The following is a 16,711-nucleotide window of genomic DNA, read 5'->3' as shown; positions in this document are numbered from 1 at the left end:
ACTGTTCTAAGCACTGGGGTAGATACAGGGTAATCAGGTTGTCTCACATGAGGCTCTCAGTTTTAATCCCCATTTTACAGATGAGGGAACTGACACCGAGAAGCTAAGCCACACAGCTGACAGGTGGCGGAGTCAGGATTAGTACCCATCACCTCTGACTCCTAAGCCCGAGCTCTTTCCACTGGCTAAGACGCTTACTATGTGCCAGACACTGTTCAAAGTGCTGAGGTAGATACTAGATAATCGGGTTGGACACCGTCCCTCCCCCACAATTGGGCTCACAGAGTTATTCCCCATTTTACAGATGAATGAACTGAGGCACAGAGAAGTTAAGTGACTTGCCCAAGGTTACACAGCAGACAAGTGACGGAGCCAGGTTTAGAACCCAGGTCATTTTCCTCTTAGCTGAGATACTTGAACAAACTGGAGGAAGAATAAACCATTCAAACTCGTATCACAGTTGATTTGATTACACAGAGATAAAGGGAAGAAAGGAAAGTAACTTTGAAAAGGCTTCCTCTCCCAGAGAAGTAGGTGCATAACCGTGTATTTTGTAAAGGTTAAAAAGGTAACTGTTAAAATGGAATTTACATGCCCCAATAGAAAGATATGTGGTGATTTGGGGCCTCGTCAGGGCTTCCTCTCCTAAAGAAGTAGGTGCATAACCATGTATTTTGTAAAGGTTAAAAAGGTAACTGTTAAAATGGAATTTACATGCACCAATAGAAAGATATGTGGTGATTTGGGGCCTCGTCAGGTATAAAGAAATGGAATTCATTCAACTTATGTGCTGCGGTATTGCTAATTAATGTACTGTGCAATAATAGAATCGGAAGGAAAAAAAAAACCCAAACAGAAAAATACATGGTGATTCTAGTTTTATGATTTCCTTCATTCAATTTCGGGTTTCTTGAAGATAGATTAACAAAGCCCTGTAATCTAACATTCATCCCAAACTGAGCCATTCTGCACAAAATTAATTTAATACAAAAGATACAGTGGTGCATTAATCCAATATGATGCCTACCTAGTATCATTTTTTGATAAGCCCTAAATTAAATTCTCTAAGAAGAAAAAAAGATTATGCCTATGGGATCATTTGACTGTGGGGCTCTCTATTCACTTGAAAAAAGAGGAATTTATTTCAGGTCTCCAAGGATCTGAGAAAGAGTCAAACACATAATATTGCATTTTGTACCTGCCGATTGAGAACTGTTTGGCAAGGCAGGACTCTGAGTTCAGGAACCTATCCAAGCAACTGGAGAAGAACCTGAAAATCAAACAATTCAGAAAAATCTCTCTAAAACCCCGAGGCTGGGGAGAGGAAATTCTCTCAAAGATTTGTGGTACCTGCTCTTTTCATATTGAGAGACCTATTCCTGAATTTATATATTTAATTTGCTGCTCTTAATGGGGGTGCTGGAGACTTGGAAATGGATATTTGAGGAAGGATTTATGGCCAGGCAATGATGGACACAGAAGGAAAGAAAATGGGGAGAAATAACAGAGGCTTGAGGTGGGGAATGGAAGAATGGAATGAAGGTAAGTTCTTGCTTCTGAGTCCAGTTGTTCCCAAGTCCTTGCTGTCAGGGCCAGCTGTGGATCTCATGCATCTCGAGGCTACAGCTTGTTTGGTGACACTCTTTCATTTATTCAGTCGTATTTATTGAGCACTTACGGTGTGCAAAGCACTCTACTAAGTGCTTGGGAGGGTACAATATAAAAATAAACGGACTCATTCCCTGCCCACAACAAGCTGTACATAATTGCTAAGGGGCTGAAGGTGGGGTGAATACGGAAGGCCCAAAGAGTATCCAAGTTCATTTATTTATTCATTCAATCGAATTTCTTGAGCGCTTACTGTGAGTAGAGCACTGTACTAAGCTCTTGGAAAGTACAATTTGGCAACAGATAGAGACAATCTCTGCCCGACAGTGGGCTCACAGTCTAAATGGGGGGAGACAGACAACAAAACAAAACAAGTAGTCAGCCATCAATACCATCAAGATAAATAGAATCATAGATATATACACATCATTAATGAAATAGAGTAATAAACAACATATACAAATATGCACAAGTGCTGTGGGGAGGGGAAGGGGATAGAGCAGAGGGAGGGAGTAGGGGGAATGGGGAGGAGAGAAAAGGGGAGGGAAAGGGGGAAGGCTCAGTCTGGGAAGGCCTCCTGGAAGAAGTGAGCTCTCAGTAAGGCTTTGAGGAGTGGAAGAGAGTGAGTTTGGTGGATGTGAGGAGGGAGGGCATTCCAGGTGAGTGGTAGGATGTGGGCCAGGGGTCGACGGCGTGTCAGGAGAGAACGAGGCACCGTGAGGATGTTAGTGGCAGAGGAGCGGAGTGTATATGGGGTGGGCTGTAGAAGGAGAGAAGGGAAGTGAGATAGGAGCAGGCAAGGGAATGGAGAGCTTTGACGCCAAGAGTGAGGGGTTTTTGTTTCATGCAAAGGTTGATAGGCAACCACTGGAGGTTTTTGAGGAGGGGAGTGACATGCCCAGAGCATTTCTGTAAAAAGACAGTCTGGGCAGTGGAAAGAATAGACTGGATCGGGCAGAGACAGGTGGATGGAAGATCAGAGAGGAGGCTGATACAATAATCCAGTTGGGATATTTTGAGATCTTGTACCAGCAAGGTAGCAGTTTTGATGGAGAGGAAAGGTGGATCTTGGTGATGCATCCAAGTGCACTGATGATGCAGAAGGGAGAGAGAGGAAGAGGGGGAGAAGAGGGCTTAATAGGGGCAGGTCTTTTGGATATGTGGTTTCTCATCGACTTCCCTGAATTTGCATTTTCTTCTGAAAAAGACCCTATCGTGAACTGATGACCTCATACAGAGTAGACCATGTGGCCTCATCCCATTGTGTTGCCAACATGAAGGGCAGGGGAATGGCAATGCTGATCTGCTGGACCAGGGCTCTCAGCTCCCTGGCTCAGCCTGCAGGATGTCTATGAGTTGCTGAGTTGTGGGCTCGGGCTTGGAAGGCAGTCGGTCAGTCCATCGTATTTATTGAACACTTACTGTATCTGGAGCACAGTACTAAGCTCTTGGGAACTAACAATATCAGAATAAAATGGACACATTCCCTGCCTACAGTGAGTTTACAGTCTAGAAGGGGAGATAGACATTAATATAAATAAATAAATTACATACGTGGACAGAAGTGTTGTGGGGATGGGGGGGATTCATTCAACCGTATTTATTGAACGCTTACTGTGTGCAGAGAACTGTACTAAGCTCTTGATGAATAAAGGGAGCAGGTCAGAGCGACGCAGAAGGAAATTGAAGGAAATGAAAAGAGGGCTTAGTCAGGGAAGGCCTCTTGGAGGAAGTGTGGGCACCTGACATGCCCTCTCCAAAAAACCCCAGTGGGCAGCAGGATCTAGATGGAGCGTCCCCCAAACTGAAGGAAGGACAATGATAAAGCAGAAAGTGGTACAAATACATCAGCCTGGAGGGCTGAGCAAATAACTAATGATCAATCATATTTATTGAGCACTTTCTATATGCAGAGCACTTTAATAGGTGCTTAGGAGAATGTAATATAACATTTAGTAGACACATTCTTTACCCACAACAAGCTTACAATCTAGAGGGGGAGGCAAGCTTTGAAATAAATAAATTATGGATATGTGCTGTGGGGCCAAGGGAGAGGTGAATGAAAGGTACAAATCCAAGTGCAAGGGCAACGCAGAAGGGAGTGGGAGAAAAGGAAACGAGGGCTTAGTCAGGGAAGGCCTCTTGAAGGAGGTGTGCTCTTAATAAGGCTTTGAAGATGGGGAGAGTAATCGTCTGTTGGATATGAAGAGGGAGGGCGTTCCAGGCCAAAGGCAGGACATGGGCATGAGTTCTGTGGATAGATGAGAGTGAGGTACAGTGAGTATGGTGGCATTAACTAAATGTACAGATAGCTAGATGAATAAAATGTATTTAAAAAAGTTCATAGGCACTTGAGTGGTGAGGATAGGAATGGACAAGTTTTAAAAGTGGTCGTTGGGAATAATCAGGGAAGTCTCCCTGGAGGAATTGGGATTGTAGGAGTACTTCGAAGATACGAAGAGCATTGCCTGACAGATTGGGGGGAGGCAGGGAATTTCAGGCTTAGGGAACAGCATAGGCAAGGAGCCAGAGGCAGGAAAGCCCAGAGATGAGTTGCATTTAGAAGGTAACTTTGGGAGGAGTGAAGATTGTGAGTTGGGGATTATGAGGTGATCAAAACCAGCACTTAGGTCAGTGCTTGTCACAGAGGATGTACTTCACAAATACCACCATTATTGTTATGGAGAAAGTACCCATGTGGTTGCCTGATTAATAGGGGAGGCGACACTTAATTTGGAGCATCAATTCATCTCTCTGCTCCATGTTATCTCATGACTGGTCACTCAGCCATGTGACAGGAACACGGCAAAGCAGGTTCTGATTTTCTTTTGTCCCATATTTCCTAGACTCTGTCAAGTGGTTCTGCTCAAGTCTCCACTGCCTGGGGCTCTGTGGAGTTAACTCACTTTAGGCTGTAGGCAAAATCATCATCAGTGGTATTTACGGAATGCTTACTGTGTGCAGATCACTATACTAAGTGCTTGGGAGAGCAGAATACAATGCAACAGTGTTAATAATAATAATAATAATAATAATAATAATGTTGGCATTTGTTAAGTGCTTACTATGTGCAGAGAACTCTTCTAAGCGCTGGGATAGTTACAAGGTCATCAGGTTGTCCCACATGAGGTTCACAAATAATCCCCATTTTACAGATGAGGTAACTGAGGAACAGAGAAGTTAAGTGACTTGCCCACAGTCACACAGCTGACAAGTGGCAGAGCGGGGATTCGAACCCATGACCTCTGACTCCCAAGCCCGTGCTCTTTTCCACTGAGCCATGCTGCTGTTGATAGACACACTCCCTGCTCACAGTGATCTTACAGTCTAGAGGGGAAATATCTTGGTTCATTAACAACCTAAAGCTGCTAGGCAGGGAAAGTGTAATTTCAAAGGAGAAAATCATTTTATAGTTAATTTTGAGAGGTTGTAATCAAATTAATTGTGTAGAAGGAGCTATTTTGTGATTGGCTCCCAGGGGCATTTTCTTTTTAAGGTATTTGTTAAGCTCTTAGTATGTATCAGGCACTGTACTAAGCATTGGGGTAAATACAGAGTGTCAGATTGGACACAGTCCCTGCTTTACATGGGGCTCACAGTTTTCATCCCTATTTTATAGATGAGGTAACTGAGGCAAAGAGAAGTTAAGTGGTGTACCCCAAGTCACCCAGCAGAAAAGTGGTAGAACCAGGATTAGAATCCAGATGCTCCTGACTCCCAGGCCCATGCTGTATCCACTAGGCCATTCTGCTTCTCAATTCAACTTACAGGTCTGAGGTCTCTTTCTCCCCCCCCGCCCCCTGCTCAGGATTTGAACCTGAGTAATCCAGACAGGGGCTTTTGGTCATTCCTGCTTGTCCCCAAACCCCTGGAGCTCTGAGAGACCAAATGGAAGCCCCCTAGAATCAGGCAGGATGTCAGGAGAATGGAAGATTTTATTTTGGGGGGGTGACCAAAAATACATGGAGGTCTTGCAAACAAAAAACAAACACTTCATTTGGGACCTCCAGAGAGAAGCAGTAAGAAACGAAACTTAGTCCTGTAATAATATTGGTTCTGACCGGCAATGGGAAATTACCTTGTGACATTCGTTTGTTCATTCATTCATTCATTCAGTCATTTATTGAGCGCTTACTGTATGCAGAGCACTATTCTAAGCATTTGGGAGAGTACATTACAACAATAAACGTCACATTTCCTGCCCACAACGACCTTACAGTCTGGGGTCGGGGGGAGACAAACATCAATACAAACAAAATACATGTACAGATATGGGAGACTGGGAGAGGGGAAGAGCAAACGGGAGCAAGTCAGGATGATGCAGAAGGGAGTGGGAGATGAGGAAAAATGGGACTGAGTCTGTGAAGGCCTCTTGGAGGAGATGTGCCTTCAACAGGGCTTTGAAGCGGGGGAGAGTCATTACCTGTGGGATCTGAGGAGGGACGGCTTTCCAGGCCAGAGGCGGGACATTAGCCAGGCGTCGGATCGGCGGCGAGACAGGCGAGACTGAGGCACAGTGAGACACAGCTATCAAGTTGCAGCCAGTATGACTGCACCTCAAGTGCCTGTTCTCTTTCCACTCTTACCCTTTGTGTCTGAATAATGCTTCTCCATATGGCAAGTGTCCAGAAAAGGGCACTATTGTGTTTTCATGGACAAGGTGCGCATAGGTGCATAAGTTTCTCAGTGTGATCCTCCTACCCATGGAATAATCACATGGTCTCTAGGCTTTAATCTCACTGTGGTCAGCGAACAAGTCTACCAACCCTGTTGTATGGTATTCTCTTAAGTACTTAGTACAGAGCTCTGCACACAGGAGGCTTGTAGTAAATATGATTGATTGATCGGTCAACGTCATCATCTTTGAAACAAAAGACCGCTCTAGGAGTAGTAGTAACATTATTTATGAAGCATTTGGGTACAGAGCATCGTACTAAGTGCCAGGAGAGAATGCAGAGGTGAAATTAGATCTTATCCCTGTAATTTAAGGGAATGGACATGGCTGAAAAGGATTGATGGAGGTGGGCCATTTTTAGGGAACCCTTTCATAATTGGTCTGCATTCAGGCGAGCAGTGAATCTCTACAGTAACCCCTCTCTCTATCTGTCTTTCAGTGCGCCGTTCCAAAGCCGCAGACGAAGAGAGGCGGCACCAAGCCCGGTGGGCCCGGGCCGAACACCAGAGACATTCCTTCCGAGCCATAGAGAAGGGCAAAGTTGCCGGTCTGAGCAGTATGTTCCAGGGAATTGGCTTGGATAATGCACAGGGAGAAAATGTGCACCACCAGCCCTCCCCTGACCTGTCAACATCTCTCCCTGGGCCACTCAGGTGAATTCCCATTTGGTCCTTATGGGCAGGGATCTCATCTACCAGCTCTGTTAGTAGCATTTAGTATGGTGTTCTGCACACAATAAGTACTCAGTAAACGCCACTGATTGTTTGACTGATCGATTTCCATAGAGGCCTATTAGAGCTCAAGATCTGGTTTTACAATCTAGAAAGGTGGCAACTGTAGTGTTGGCAACTATTTTCTTGAATATGTTGGGCACCCAGGTGTGAGTTCTGTTTGAGGTCTCTTCCAAAAAGATTGATAAATCCATTGATCTTCATCTGCCTCTTCAATCCACATGAAGTGCCTCAGTGGAAAATAGCTTAGACAACCCTTAGGGTAGTTACTTTGCGTATAATTCTCGATAATTTTCCTGGGACTAAAGAATCCGATTTTATGCTAAGACTGGATCAAGCACTCAAGGAAAGCATTTTTTTTTAATGGCACTTAGTAAGCACTTACTCTATCAAGAGCTGTACTAACTGCTGGGGTTGGTCCAAGATAATAAGGTTGCCCTCAGTCCCTGTCCGACAGTGGAGCTCACAGTCTAAGAAGGAGGGAGTGGGATTTAACCCCCATTTTACGGGTGAGGAAATGGTGTCAAAGAAAAATGAAGTGACTTACTCAAGGTCACTCAAATAGCAAGTGGTGGAGTTGAGATTAGAATTTAGGTCCTCTGCCTCCCAGGTCTGTATGCTTGTACCACTTGGCACTGTTGCTTCTAGGCCAGAAGAGGGGTTTGGAGATCATGCTATTGGGGTGCAGGGTTCCAGCTCCTCCATTACACTGTAAACTCCTTGAGGGCAGGGATTGGGTCCATCTTCCCCTAGGAGAAGAAACTTAACTAAACCAGAGTCTAGACCTGATGCCAGGAAGAAAAGAGGAGCCCCAAGGTCCCTGCAAGCCACCGTGGCTGGCCTGAGTGATAGACTGGCTGAAACAAAGAGATTCCTGTCTCTCCCAGTCTACGAGGGTTCTGACTGGACAAGAGCTCCTTTTTTATGGCAGTTGTTAAGAGCTTACTTACACTGTTCTAAGGGCTGGTGCAGATTTGTCTGTCTGGACTGGGTGGCTCAAACCCACTGCAGATAGTCACCCCAGATTTGCCATTGCTGAAGCTTCAATTTAAGCCACCCTATCGATGGGGGAGACCTCTAAACTCACCAGCCACTGGTTCGAACCATCTTTCTCATTAGTTTTTATCTTTACAAGATGCTCAAATGAAATGGCCTTTAAGCAAAGCGATGAAAGCACTAATAGAGGGACAGTAAATTTGCAAGGGAAATGACTCTAAAACCGAGTGCTGACATTCCGGATTTTACCAAACGAGATGTCTGTCTGTAGAACTCGGTTTTATTGAGCACCTTCACCCCTTGCTCGATGGAGAGCAGAGGGCTTTGTAGAGCTCAGCTGTAAGATGGAGCCACCCCCCAGTACTCTGAGCTTTGACATTCCTCCTTCCCAGTGGTGGCACTAACCCCTGTGGCCCGGGGCAGGGCTCCAATAAGAGCCACAATTCTGGCTTTGCAGCCGTTGCACAGACTTCTCGGATCCAGGAAGGGAGTGAGCTTGTTGTGGGCAGGGAATGTGCCAGTTTATTGTTATTTTGTGCCGGCCCCAGGGCTTAGTACAGTGCCCTGCACACAGTAACTGCTCAATAAATACCACTGAATGAGTAAATGGGAGTGTAAAATGCCAGTGCAGGAGGATGGCAGCATCAGTCAGTGTAGGCGCAGCGCAAGGGGCTCTTGCAGCGAGCCCTGCATGAGGCCTCTTGGCAAGGTGAAACCAAAATGGTGCCAGGCCGATGGTGAGGCGCAGCTGAACTTGATCATGTTGGAGAGGTGTCAATCAATCAATGGCATTTACTGAGCGCTTACCGCATGTAGAGCAATATACTAAGCCCTGGGGAGCGTACAATAGGAGAAGCAGTGTGGCCTTGTGGCTAGGGTACAGATCTGGGAATCAGAAGGACCAGGTTCTAATCCTGGCTCCACCACATGTCTGCCACGTGACCTTGGGCAAATCACTTCACTTTCCTGTACCTCAATTACCTCACCTGTGAAATGGGGATAAGTGTGTGAGCCCCATGTGGGATAAGGACAGTGTCTGACCTGATTAATTTAGAACAGTACCTTGCTCGTGGTAATTGCTTAACAGGTATTATTATTATTATTATTATTATTGTAACAAGAGGACGAGGAGCAGCATGGCCTAGTGGATAGCGCTTAGGCCTGGGAGTCGAAAGGACCTGGGTTTTAATCCCATTCTACCTCGTGTCTGCTATGTGACTTTGGGCAATTCACTTTACCTTTCTGTGCCTCAGTTACCTCATCTGCAAAATGGGGAGTAAAACTGTGTGCCCCATGCGGGACATGGACTGTCCAATCTGATTATCTCGTATCTACCCTAGCGCATAGTACAGTGCCTGTCACAGAGTGATCACTGAACAAATACTATAAAAAAATGCATTAGAGTTGGTAGATGCAGCGTGGCTCAGCGGAAAGAGCACGGGCTTTGGAGTCAGAGGTCATGGGTTCGAATCCCGGCTCGGCCACTTGTCAGCTGTGTGACTTTGGGCAAGTCACTTCACTTCTCGGTGCCTCAGTTACCTCATCTGTAAAATGGGGATGAAGACTGTGAGCCCCACGTGGGACAACCTGATTCCCCTGTGTCTTCCCCAGCGCTTAGAACAGTGCTCGGCACATAGTAAGCGCTTAACAAATACCAACATTATTATTATTATTAGATACATTCCCGGCCCTCAAGGAGTTTACAATGTAATTGAGGAGCTGGAAACCTGCAGGCCCAATAGCGAGATCTCCAATTCCATCCCCTGGTGATACTGGCTCCCTGAAAGTCTCCACCAGCACCCGTCTAGTTCAGCCAGCCCAGACCCTCAGCCCCCGCCTCACCATCCGTCCAGGAACTTGTAGCCACTTTCTGACCCCTCCCTGAATCCAGTTTCTGAAGATCTAGCTTTGAGTCTGTCTAGTATAGTGCTAACTACTTAATATTGTGCTCTGCTCACAGCAAGTGCTCAATAAACAGCACTGGTTAATAATTATGGTACTTGTTAAGTGCTTACTATGTGCCAAGCACTGTTCTAAGTGCTGGGGTAGATACAAGCTAATTCATTAATTCATTCAATCATATTTATTGAGCATTAACTGTGTGCAGAGCACTGTACTAAGCACTTGGAAAGTACAATTCAGCAATAAAGAGAGACAATCCCTCCCCACACCAGGCTTACAAGTGAATCAGCTTGGCCACAGTCCCTGTCTCACATGAGGCTCACAGTCTCAATCCCCGTTTTACAGATGAGGTAACTGAGGCAAAGAGAAGTGAAGTGATTTTCCCAAGGTCACACAGCAGACAAGTGGCTGAGCCGGCATTAAAACCCATGACCTTCTGACTCCCAGACCTGTGCTCTATCCACTATGCCATGCTGCTTCTTAATAATAATAATAATGTTGGTATTTGTTAAGCTCTTACTAGGTGCCGAGCACTGTTCTAAGCGCTGGGGGAGATACAGGGTCATCAGGTTGTCCCACGTGGGGCTCACACACTTTTAATCCCTATTTTACAGATGAGGGAACTGAGGCACAGAGAAGTTAAGTGACTTGCCCACAGTCACACAGCTGACAAGTGGCAGAGCTGGGAGTCAAACTCATGACCTCTGACTCCGAAGCCCAGGCTCTTTCCACTGAGCCACGCTGCTTCTTGATTTGAGTCTGTGCTATCACCGGTTGTAAAGATTGCCACGTTTCTGTTTCTCCCCAGCAGGACCAAGGCCCGGCCCCCTCGGCCTGTCTCCAGGGACACTGTCACCCGCTGGTTCAGAGAAGAGCAGTTACCTCGCCGGGCCTGCTTTGAGAGGAACACCAAATCCATCGCCCCTTGGTTCCATGGTATGTGTGCCTCTGCCGTCTCCTATGAGGCCAGAGAATGTTGGTAGGCCTCTCTGGAAGTGACAGGCTGCCAGTTTACGTAGTGGCAGGAGGCTGGGGAATAATTTTCTCTTCCGTGCAAGGGTCGAAACTGTGATTCTCTGAATGCAAGAAGTGAGGTTGTCCTGGTCAGCTCTGGGTTCAGGAATCAGGAGCATATTTTCTCATCTTTCTGGCTGAGCATTAGTTGAACCTGTCAGGTTTTTCTCTAGGCATTTAATCAATCAATCAATCCATCCATCCATCCATTATTAACCTGAATACTATATTTTAGGGATAGAGGCTTAGTAAATGCTGGATATTTTCAATTGAAAGATCTCTGTCCTCAGTCAAATTCCCATTTAAAAGCTTCTGTCCCAAATAAATGCCGAGGACTCAATGTCCATTAGAGGACATTTCTGGAAGAGCAGGAACATTCTAGGTTTCCTGGAGTCGGCTCAAACTGGTGGGGGATGTGGAGAGGGCAGCCGCGGAGTGCACCAGGAGGTAGCGGGATGGGAAAAACTGAGGGGAGAGGAGAGATGGTGCTAAATCTCACAGCCTATCAGAGGAGGGTTAGGGACATGGGAAACCAGATCCTCTAGCCAAGCTTCTTCTGCCTTCTGGGTCTGACATCAGCACTGATCTGCATAGTAATCTCATTCCTCCTTCCTTAGACTATTTTGGAGGACTAAATAAGGGCTGCCTCTTCTTGCCTCCCTTCGTGTCCTACTGCTAAGGGTAAGAAGTGCACCTGAGCTTCCCAGTTGCGGATTAGAAACAGCTGTGATGTAGTGATGAGGAACTGTAGTGGTTTAGAAATAGCCGAAACCAGTGTGGGGTGTGTGTGTAAAAAAAAAAACAAAAAACATTTTTTGTGCACACTTTTACCCATCCCTTTCTTTTGCCTCCTTCTCTCTGTCCTCTTTTTCCTCCAACTCCCTCATTTTCCCTATTTCCCTAATTCATACTAATTCAGCTCTGTTTGTCTGTCCGTGGCTTCTTGCTCCTCTTTCTTCTCCATCCAAGCTGCCCTTCTTGGTTGCCCCAAGCTTTGATTTTGGGGCAGCCAAATCCAGTTCACCTACTTTCCCTTTTCCCTGTGGCCTAGTGGAAAGAGCACAGTAATTAGAGCCAGTATATTCATTTGCTCAATCATATTTATTGAGTGCTTACTGTGTGCAGAGCACTCTATACCTAGGTTCCAGCCCAAGGTCCACCACTTGTGGTATTTAAGCGGTTATTATGTGCCAAACATTGGCTTAAGTGCTGGGGTAGATACAAGATAATCATGTCAGACACAGTCCCTGTCTCACATGGGGCTCATGGTCTAAGTTTTTACTTACTTACTTACTTTTGGAAGAACAGATATTAAATCACCATTTCACAGATGAGGAAATTGAGGCTCAGAGAAATTAAGTGACTTGCCAAGGCCACAGAGCAGATAAGTGGCAGAGTTGGAAATAGAACCCAGGTTCTTTGACTCCCTGGCCCGTGTTCTTTCCACTAGGCCATGCTATTTTTTTTACCTGCTGTATGGTTTCAGGCAAGTTACTGAACCTCCCTGGGCCTCAGTTTCTTCATCTGCAAAATGAGGATGAGACAGGTTGTGAGCCCCATTGTGGCCCAATGCCTGTATCTAAACTCATAACCTTGTATTTACCCCAACCTTTGCACAATAAACACTTAAATGCTATAATAATAATAATTATTATTATCAAGCAAGCCCTCCAACCCCCACCCACCTTAAATTGGGCGGCCCTTGAGAGCCAGGGACCATATCAAATTCCCATTTCTGTATAGTTTCCCAGTGCTAATTAAATTCAGCGGCCTGCACACAGTTCATTTTTAATTCTATTATTGCTACTAGGTGTTTGGTTCTTGCAAGGGAATGGCCGTGGCTTTCAGTCTGAAGATGGTGCTTTGATATCTGTCAAAAACATAGAACCCTATGCAACTATCACCCGATGTATTAAGGACCTGACCAAAACATTTTCCTCCTCTAGACTGTAAGCTCACTGTAGTCAGGGAACGTGTCTGTCATCTCTGTTGTGTTGTACTCTCCCAAGATCCTGGAATAGTTCTCTGTACACAGTGAGTGCTCAATAAATACCATTTATTAATTGTGTGATACCTTAGTCATTAAGTAATCCTGACACTGGGATTTGAAAGGTTTAATTAGAGCCACAAATAGAATCCAGGTCCTCTGACTCCCAGGCCCGTGCTCTTCCCAGTAGGTCACATCGCTTCTCAACCCAATTCCCTTTTAGCCCCCTCCTCCCCTCACCCCACCCTCTCCCTGTTCACCTACATTTCTAGCAGTAGTTCCGAATCCATCCCCTTCCCTGCCTCACCCAACACTCCAGTATCACTCAATCAGTTCGTGGTATTTATTGAGCGCTTACTGTGTATAAAGCACTGTACAATACAGCAGAGTTGGCAGACGCGTTCCCTGCCCACAACGAGCTTAGAATATCATTTTAAAAACTAGGTCTAATGATGCCAGCAGCCCCGACTGTAAGCCGTGGGTGGTCCTTGTCACCAGGAGCCCGGTAGGTGGGGACGTCCTCCACTTCCCACTCCCTGCTATTCCCTGACAGTCCCCCATCCCTTTCCCAGTGGGAACCCGAGGCTCAGGCGAGCCAACGGGGACAGGAACAAATTGGAATGAATGTGGGCAGTAAGGCAGTAAAATGGCAAAGGGAAGAGGGAGGTGACAAAACCAGATTCCTGCTTCGAATCTCTCCCTGCCTCAGTGTGGTAGCCTTACCTTTCCACACCCTCTGCTGCTCCCGAGCCCCAGGGTGAGCCAATGGAGACAGGAACAAATTGGAATGAATGTGGGCAGCCGGGAAGATAAAATGGAGAAGGGAAGAGGGAGGTGACGAAAGCAGATTCCTGCTTTGAATCCCTTCCTGCCTCAGTGTGGTAGCCTTGCCCCCTGCCAATCTGCAGAGGGAGATGCTGTGGCTGAGTGGACTGGAGGGCAGGCAGTGGTGTCCCCCTTGGCCCCCCAGTCTCCCATCCCTGTTGGTTCCCCTCCATAGAACTGTCCTGCAGCACCTACTGGGAGCAAATGTTTAGGAAGCACCTTGTAATGACAGAGTGGGCCTGGAAGTCAGAGGACCTGGGTTCTAATCCCAGCTCCACCAGTTACCTACTGTGTGACCTTGAGCAAGTTGCTTCCCTTCTCATTTGCAACATGGGGAATCAATCCCTGGGCTCCCTCCTACTTAGAACGTGAGCCTGATTATCTTATATCTACCCCAGTGCTTAGTATGGCATTTGGCACACAGTATGCACTTAAAAGTACCACTATTATTATTATTATTATTAAAATGGATGAAAGCTGCAGCCTACTCCACCTTCTCCTGGGCAGGAGAGAATGGTGGACTCAGCATAGGGGACCAGGGGCCAGGAAGGCTCGTTTTCCATCTTTGATCATCTAGACTGTAAATTTGTTATGGGAACGTGTCTGCTAATTCTATTGTTTGGTACTCTCCAAAGGACATAGTACAGTGCTCTGAACATAGTCAGTGCTTAGTAAATACCACTCATTGATTAATTGATTGATTCTCTCTGCCCAGTCAGGGAAATAGTGTAGTGGATCTGGGAGTCAGAGGACTTAGGTTCTAATCCTGGCTCTGCCTGTTGCCTGATGTATGACTTTGAGTAAGTCACAGAACTTCTCTGTGCTTCATTTTACAGATGGGGATTGATTATCTGTTCCTCCTCCCACTTAGAATATAAGCCCCACATGAGTCAGAAACTGCATCGGACCTGATTATCTCCTATTTACCCCAGCATTTATTACTGTGCTTGGCACAAAGTAAATGCTTAACAAATGCCATTATTATTGTTATCAGTCAATGGTACTTATTGAGGGCTTATTGTGTGCAGAGCTTTTTATTATTATTATCATTATTATTATTATCAACAGAAGCATGGTAAATTTTCCAGGAGAAAGCTTGCACCTAGGAGCCGGGTCTCTAGCCATCTCTGGGGGTGTTCATAAGCTTGTCACCTCCAGGACCCAGGATCCAGGTGATTGTCAGGCACCAAACTGGAGGCCCAGAAAAATTAGCAGTGACTGCAGTTGGTGTCTCTGTGCTTGTCTCCCCAAGGAGGCAGTCAGTGGAGTGGAGAGTCCGAGCCAGGTAACGTGATCCATTCTGCCCAGCAGAGAGTCCACTGGGGGTCCGTGGGGACCGTGGGGAGGGAGGGCAGAGGTTCATGTGGGAACTGTAGCATTGTGTATGGGCAATGGGAGACGAGTGCACTGAATTATTAACACGCAGTTACTAATTACTTAGGGAGAAGTAGGCTTCTTTGAGCTTGAACAAGGGGCTACAGTTCTTGGCTTTTGTTTAACTGGAAGGCAAGGTCTGTAGAAACATCAGCAACGCTTCAGAGACAACAGGTGCAGGGGCCGGGCATTGTAGATAGGGAAATCCAAGGAGTAGGGAAGCCATTTCAGAATTCACATCCCCCAGGTGAGGAGGGAGCAGGAATTAAATAAACGTCCAGCTCAGGCAACTGTTTCTCCTGGTATGGTCCCCGTTGGCTCTGGTTCATCAGGCCCATTCTGAAATGTGTCCCTCACTGCATCTCCTTCTCTACCACATAAGCAGTGTGGCCTAATAGATAGAGCATGGGCCTGGGAGTCAGAAAGACCTTGGTTCTAATCCTGCCCCTGCCACTTGTCTTGGATAACTCACTTCACTTCTCTGTGCCTCAGTTACCTCAACTGTGAAACGGGGATTAGGATTTTGAGACCCCATGTGGGGCAGGGACTGTGTCCAACCCAATTTGCTTGTATCCACCCCAGCGCTTAGTAGATAATAAGCCTGGCACATAATAAGCGCTGAACAAATACCACTCATTATTAATATTACCCACTCACAGGTTTCTTTAACAGTAACTTTGAAAACCCCCCACAGAAACTCAGCTTGGGTGACTCAGTGGTCACTGGCCATAGTGTGTGCAGATGGATGGGATTGAAGAAGGATTTAAGTTCATGGATGGGGTGAACTGGCTCTCCCGCCATCTGCCCTCTGATAAGCAATCAATACTATTTACTGAGCACGTATGTACGGAGTGTGCAAGAAGCGCTTGGCAGAATACGGTTGAATTAGTAGACATGATACCTGCCTGCAAGGGTAATATTAATCAAGTATTAATCAAGTTGGGGTACTAGGCAGTTGGTTTTCTCTAAGTCAGAGAATCCCGCTCCTCCTGCAAAGCTCACCCCCCATATCCCGACCCACATTATTGTCAATATTAATGAAGGGCATCTGACTTTGTAGTGTGGACAGAGACTTCAGGTGGTCCCACACTGCCCCTTCTCCAGGGACCCAGGAGATAATGGGTCAATCTTAGGGATCTGCACCTGGACCCTTTAGTGCCCCTCCTGGCACCACGAGGTGCATTGGAGAGAGTGGTGTTCTTTTCTCAGCCCTCAGTTCTTCCACCAGCATTTGGGTGCAGTGTCACCAGCTGCCTATCTCCTGGCAGTTTTTGAGACTCCTCTACTAGTTGCCAGTCAATCGTATTTATAGAGCGCTTACTGTGTACAGAGCACTGTACTAAGGGCTAGGGAGAGTACAATAGAACAGTATAGCAATTACGATCCCTGTCCACAACGAGTTTTCAGCCTAGAGGGAGAGACAGGCATTAATATAAATAAATAAATTACAGATTAGGTAAGTAAGTGCTATGGGGCTGGGAGGGGGGATGAGTAAAGGGAGCAAGTCAGGATCACACAGAAGGGAGTTGAAAAAAAGGATAAGAGGGCTAAGTCAGGGAAGGCATCTTGGAGGAGATGTGCCTTCAGTAAGGCTTTGAA

General features: G+C 46.2%; 1 protein-coding gene across 1 annotated transcript in view; it reads left to right on the top strand.

The window, feature by feature from the left end:
• The window catches only part of SH2D4B (SH2 domain containing 4B), a 67,802-nt gene that overhangs the window by 31,351 nt on the left and 19,740 nt on the right, over nucleotides 1-16,711 (top strand). The window contains exons 7-8 of the mRNA XM_039911309.1: nucleotides 6,723-6,936; nucleotides 10,721-10,848. Of these exons, the coding sequence (XP_039767243.1) occupies nucleotides 6,723-6,936; nucleotides 10,721-10,848 (342 nt within the window). The remainder of the gene's footprint in view (nucleotides 1-6,722; nucleotides 6,937-10,720; nucleotides 10,849-16,711) is intronic.

The sequence above is a fragment of the Ornithorhynchus anatinus genome, chromosome 3, assembly GCF_004115215.2.
Source record: "Ornithorhynchus anatinus isolate Pmale09 chromosome 3, mOrnAna1.pri.v4, whole genome shotgun sequence".
NCBI lineage: Eukaryota > Metazoa > Chordata > Mammalia > Monotremata > Ornithorhynchidae > Ornithorhynchus > Ornithorhynchus anatinus.
Note: the sequence above shows the minus strand (reverse complement) of the source record. Positions and strands in the feature narration are given on the sequence as shown.